The sequence below is a fragment of the Austrofundulus limnaeus genome, unplaced genomic scaffold, assembly GCF_001266775.1.
Source record: "Austrofundulus limnaeus strain Quisiro unplaced genomic scaffold, Austrofundulus_limnaeus-1.0 Scaffold2030, whole genome shotgun sequence".
Classification (NCBI taxonomy): Eukaryota; Metazoa; Chordata; class Actinopteri; order Cyprinodontiformes; family Rivulidae; genus Austrofundulus; species Austrofundulus limnaeus.
The window spans coordinates 22,334-28,126 of NW_013954432.1; the positions used below are offsets into that span (position 1 = coordinate 22,334).

General features: G+C 45.2%; 1 protein-coding gene across 9 annotated transcripts in view; it reads right to left on the reverse strand.

Annotated features, from left to right (window-relative positions):
• Positions 1–5,787, reverse strand: part of LOC106536919 (protein groucho-2) — a 26,544-nt gene extending 20,757 nt beyond the window's left edge. For all 9 annotated transcript variants that reach the window (XM_014034279.1, XM_014034278.1, XM_014034277.1 and 6 more), the window contains exons 1-4: positions 5,662–5,787; positions 5,070–5,170; positions 4,849–4,912; positions 3,497–3,541 (exon numbers count right to left, since the gene is read on the reverse strand). In XM_014034279.1, the coding sequence (XP_013889733.1) occupies positions 3,497–3,541; positions 4,849–4,912; positions 5,070–5,170; positions 5,662–5,685 (234 nt within the window). In that variant the 5' untranslated portion in view covers positions 5,686–5,787. The remainder of the gene's footprint in view (positions 1–3,496; positions 3,542–4,848; positions 4,913–5,069; positions 5,171–5,661) is intronic.
• Positions 5,788–5,793: the final 6 nt, after the last annotated feature.

Here is a 5,793-nt window from a genome sequence, read left to right on the forward strand (position 1 = left end):
ACACACACACACACACACACACACACACACACACACACACACACACACACACACACACACACACACACACACACAGGAATTAAATCACCATTTGTTGTGGCGTACTCAGGCCAGACCCGCTCGGAGAAAGAGACTGAACTGAAGAACGGTTTGGACTCCAGGTCTACAACTCCCGCCTCACCCTCTAGGACTCACAGCAGGTCAGACACACACAGGAACTACACAGGACCAGGTGACACACACATGTTTTTACATGTAATACAGCAGCATTGCGCACGCACGCATGCACGCACACACACACACAAACGTTCGCCCAGCTATACATTTGGGGACATTCCATTGACTTCCATTACATTTCTACAGCCTAACCCTGACCACAAACCCTAAGGCTAACCTCACAGGTACCTACCTGACCCTAAAACTAACCTCAACTAAATTCACACCTAGGTCCTAAACCCAACCCCCAACCCACCAATGGCATTTAAATTGTCCCCAAATGCACCAGTTGTCCCCAAATACAGRCGTTTTGTCTTAAAATTGCCCCCAAAGGTCACCAAAAACAAACCCAAACACATGCACACACAATGTACTCTGCAGAACACCAGCTTATTTATTACACATGGTAGAAATGCCAGGCAGTTTTGGCAGCCAGACATATTACCTCTGAGCAGAGCCAGAGAGATTGGAGAGTAATGACCAAGAGAACAAGACCTGCTGACCCGGGCTGCAACACGATTAGCTGCTAAGCTAAGCAAGCCAGGGAGCAGGACAAACAACAAGCTGAAAATGAAATCTCAGATGAAACAAAGCGAGGCCTGTGATCAGGGACAATAATCTACAACAAATATATGGTAGCATTTACTGCAGACGGTACCATAGTCCGTAAGATAACACAGACTACGACTTGCTTATTGCCTTCCAACGATAAGAAGAATGAACTGTGATCTCCTTAGATAAAGATTTTATGGGGGATAAGMATTATTGCAGTTTTGTAAGTGTTCTAGAAAGAGTCGACACTCAGAAATGGTTGAAAAGCTACCGGTTGCCCGTTTAATCCATGTTTGTTGAGATAAGCCGTGTAAATAGTAGTCGAACATTTGACAGGATTTGTAGAAAGGGTCTTGAGCACTCGGCCCATTCCTCTGTAGCTTAGTGTCATGGTGACAGCTGGCTGGGAGAGGTCAGGAGGTGGCAGAGCTGCTGTGCCCTAAACAACTGCCAGTCTCTACTCTCACTACACGCAAATACACGGTGGAGGCATCAGCTCAGCTCAGCTCCCCACTGTTGTCAAAATAGATACAGTCCAGTGCTGGGAGATTTCTTTTTTTATGTTCTACTGCAGATAAAAATGGGGCTGTTGTCACTTTAAGTAGATGACAGCTTGGCCCTTGAGAGGCCAGCTTTGCACCGCTGCTACACAATTACAGGTACTAGGACCTGTGTAGCACCACTTTAAGTGCGCTCTCAGGCTAGCTTGTCAATTGTGTGCGGAGAGATATTTGCCTGTTGTTATCAGCAGTGGGAAAATGGACTTGAAATACTGATGAGCATTAAATACAGAGGAAAAGCAGGAGATTCACGTAGAAACAATCCTTGACTAGTCATATTCAAAGGGTCGGCAATTTGTCYGAGCTGACAGCACGGCCCAAGCCCTGACTTTTTGATTAAGAAGACACTCAGACAAGTTCTRTCAGCTTGTCTGGGCCAGAAAATGATATTTCCACTTAACTGAGCTGTTGCACAATGCCTCCGTCTTTGTTAATTTGAGGCAGGTTCAGAGTAGATTTCTAATTGGCATTTGGAGTTATCAGTATCGATCTGAGTAAAGCCAAAGAGCCGTCTAAAAAGACACATTACTCTGATTAACCTTGTCAGCCACAGCTGTCAGGCTGGCAATCCTAAAACAATAAACTTGTTTTAGCATAAAAAACAGGACCTTCTTGCTTCTTGCACGTCTTAAACACAGTAACTTTCCATTTACATAAGTGGGTCTGACAGCCAAAAGGCTTACACCCTGAAATTATTACGCTGCAGTCCAGTCACTCGTGACAGATTGAGGATACAAAAGCACCAATGGCTGGGAGAGTCAGTTTCACTGCACGCCTCGACCAGTTCAGACCGTCTGTCGGCTGATCACATTTGCCTTGGCACCGAACATGTTAGATACTTTACTTTAAGCAACGTACTCCTCAAAGTACAATCTGTAACTACAGGTAACGGCCAACTCTGATTCATGCTAACATGTCAGCCCCAAACCCTGTCCAGCTTTGGGAAACAAGAACCATATGATGCTAATTAGGAACTGACATCACCCAGCAGAAAACTGGCCGTTTGCATCTACTTACTGCCATGGCTGACAGACAGCAGGGATGGGGGGACGGGCTGGGGGAGTCAGATAGCATTGCCACATCAGTCCATCTAAGCTGCGCCGATGTGTGCATTCTAAAACCTGAATTATGTCCCTGCTTGGTAATGAAAAAGGCACAGTTAGAGGAATGTGTTTCCTCGTGGTGGAATAAATCTCCTGGCAGGGGAATAATATCCCTGCGTGCATCCAATAATCCACCTCAACCTTGCCTGTTAACCACTCCCGATCTTCTCCTCCTCCTCCCCCCCGTCTGAGCTGTAAGATGGGTGGTGGGGGGAGACGACTGAAAGGATGGGGCCCTCACTGTTTGCTCACAAACACACCGTTCAGCAGGTTAGAGCCCCACTGATGAATTATTCAAGTGCTTCCATCAGCTCTGTTGAGGTTCCTGATAAAAGTCAGGCGCTAAAATGGATCAGTCGATTAACCTGTTTACACAAAGCTGGACTGTTGCCCCTCCTCCCCAGCTCTATTCTGCTCCTTGTCTCCGCCCCCCTCCCCCAGCCCCCTTCTCTCTTCCCTCTGGTTGGCGATAAGTGCCTGACAGAAGCTATCAAAGGGGCCTGAGGCCTGACAGACATGTGGCAGTGCGACACACGGCCCAGACACTGATGGATCACCCCACCACATCGATGCTGTCATTAACCGAGTGAGGCAGTCACAGTGGAAGAGACGGACCTAATGCTTWAAAAGCAGCATGTGGCGGAATCTAAGGATTACTCATTCATGCCGTCGTTATTTTTATTACTAAGATTGATCTGTGAAGCAATAGAAGATAGAAGCCTTTGATAAAGATAAGGGCTTTGCAAATGGCTAAATGACTTTTGCTCTGCCTTTGTAATTAYAGTCACTCTAAGGAAGAAACACTGACCTATCAGCAATTCTGTCATTTCTAATCATTAAAGACAGTGCTTGTCAAAGTCTACCTTTAATCTTATCAAAACATGGAGTCAAATCACAGCATTATGACTTGTTTTATGCCAGAGAACAAAATGTTAAAATGATGACACAGTTTGAGTTATCTTGTGTTAATACTCCTGTCTGTACGCAGCTCTCCCTGCCTTTTATTTGCCCCGACACGGAAATGTCAACAGAGCTGAAAACTCTGAGGAAAAAGAAGATACATACCTGTTTGTGCATCTCTATGTTCAGCCCGTAGGACATCTCATAATACTGCAAGAAAAGAAAAAAAAAACATTAATGCAAGCACGTGGTGTCCTCATGATTCTCCATCCAGCCACAAATCAATGTGATCGATCCCTGCACTAATCAGATTATCACACAGTTTTGGATATTAGGATAAAAAAAACAAAAACATGAAAGGTGATGAACTAAGATCAGACCAGAAAAAGACTTCTGTGAGTAGCCGACAGCGAGCAGCCGATAAATCAATTTTTTTGCTGTTTGTAGAGTAGGCGCAGAGAAGAAAGGGTCAGATGTATCGATCACTATCTTAAGCCCTCAGATCTCCATGATGTCTGTTTACTTAGCGTAACGCAATTGCTCAACACTCTTGATATTTCCAGCCAGGTCAGTATGTCTGGCTGAAATGTAATCCGCGGAGTCCACAATTGGCAGCCGGGGCAGAAATGGCTTTCCAGTCAGCGTCTATTTGATGAGGCCAATGCATTATTCAGTCCATTAGCTTCTTCGAAAATTACTCTCAAACAAGAGAGCCATTCTGTCTGAGATCAGAGCCCTACAGCCATGGTGTAACCTGACACCCAGGGCTGGCTGTGGGATACTTCCCTACATGTTTACCTAACTTCCTCCTTGTCAGGCTGACATGTTGTTTTCTAATGAAAATACTTTAAAAAAAATTTAATTTGAACCTGCACGTATTGGTTTAAATCACCCCTGGTGTGTTTACTCAGGACAAGAGAGTACACTTCCCCCAGAAAAAGGCTGCTCATTGCGTCATGTCTGGACTCATTTCATGCGTCAGTGGCACACCTATGTTTTTCTTCAAGGCCGCTAAAATAAAAGCTAATAATTAGGGATTATAAAAATGCAAAAAAAAAAAAAATCTATAACTGTAGCCTCTCTGTCCTCCATCTTGTTTACAGTGGTGCACTTTCCCACACACACACACACACACACACATAGAGCCCCAGGCCCTCCACCAGCAGCTCACGCCTAATTTATGGCGGTGCATATGTCTGAGCGCAGAGTCTCTAAGGAGAATAATCAGATCAGCACACACAGAGGGCAAAGCTGCAGTCAGCCCTTGGAGATCAGGGGCGGGTTATATTGGAGCCCACTGCCTCCCCTGCCTGTCAGAAAGAGCTCCTCTGTAACAACCAGCTGCACCAACCTACACCCCCCCTCAAGGGCTTTCACAGGCCCGTACCTGACACTCAGCCCGCCCTAACCACCACATAGGTGATCACAATAGCCCTGTGTCACTCCACCCAAACTAGATCTTCAACAAGCCTTGCAATTTGGTGCCATAATTGCTCCCCATTGTAACGTGATCTTACCATGACATAGTGGCGCTGCATCTCAGTTTTCTCATTGGCCAGTTTGTCGTACTCCACCTTGAGGCTAAACCAGAAGCACAAAAGGTGTCATTTTCAAACATCAACACCACTTGGACAACTCATTCACACCTCAACTGAAGAATCAAGACGGGTATTTTGGCATTCCTGGAGTAACATTTACCAACCCATACAGCAAATGGAGACACATCTATAATCATTACCTGTGATACTGGGCTTGCAGGAACTGAAACTCGTCTTTGATTCTGTCACAAGACTCTGCTACAGTAAATTTGAAGCCGGGCTGGCCAGGTTGATGCGGAGCCTAAAAAAAAACACACAAAGGTGGTCAAAAGCAGAAAAACTATTCACCTGTTTGAAAGTTTCATTCATTATTTTCCACACTCATGCTGTTGAGTAGATCCCATACTTCTACGATAATGTTTCCTCTGCAGKAAAGACATAACCAAAGCAAAGAGGTGGGTCTCCTACTTCACACCTCCAGCTGCTAATAACACCACACCAATAGACTTTCACACTGAATATGAATTCTCATTTAGGAAGTAGATGGGGGGAAAGGAATTTAAACCACCACCTGTCCTTATATTCCGCAGAATCGTTTGAGTAAATATCTCCAGGCGTGCTAACCATCTGCATTCATTTAGGAGCATATTCTCATGGAGCATGAAGTAGTATAGAAAACTGAATGACCTGCGTTGAGGGTGGGAGAGGGATTTTTTTTTTTCAAGGGGAGTGTTCTGGAGACAGGAACCTACACACACGCCTCAATATTATGATAAAGGAGGCACGTCTTACCGGATGTCGGCCTTGTGGATACATCTTGCAATGTATCCTTTGTTTATTTCTCCAGTGTGCAGGTCCTTTGGCAAAATGGTTGAAATTTGCTCACAGCAGCAGCAGCCTCAGCAGACAGGAGCAGGAGGGTGG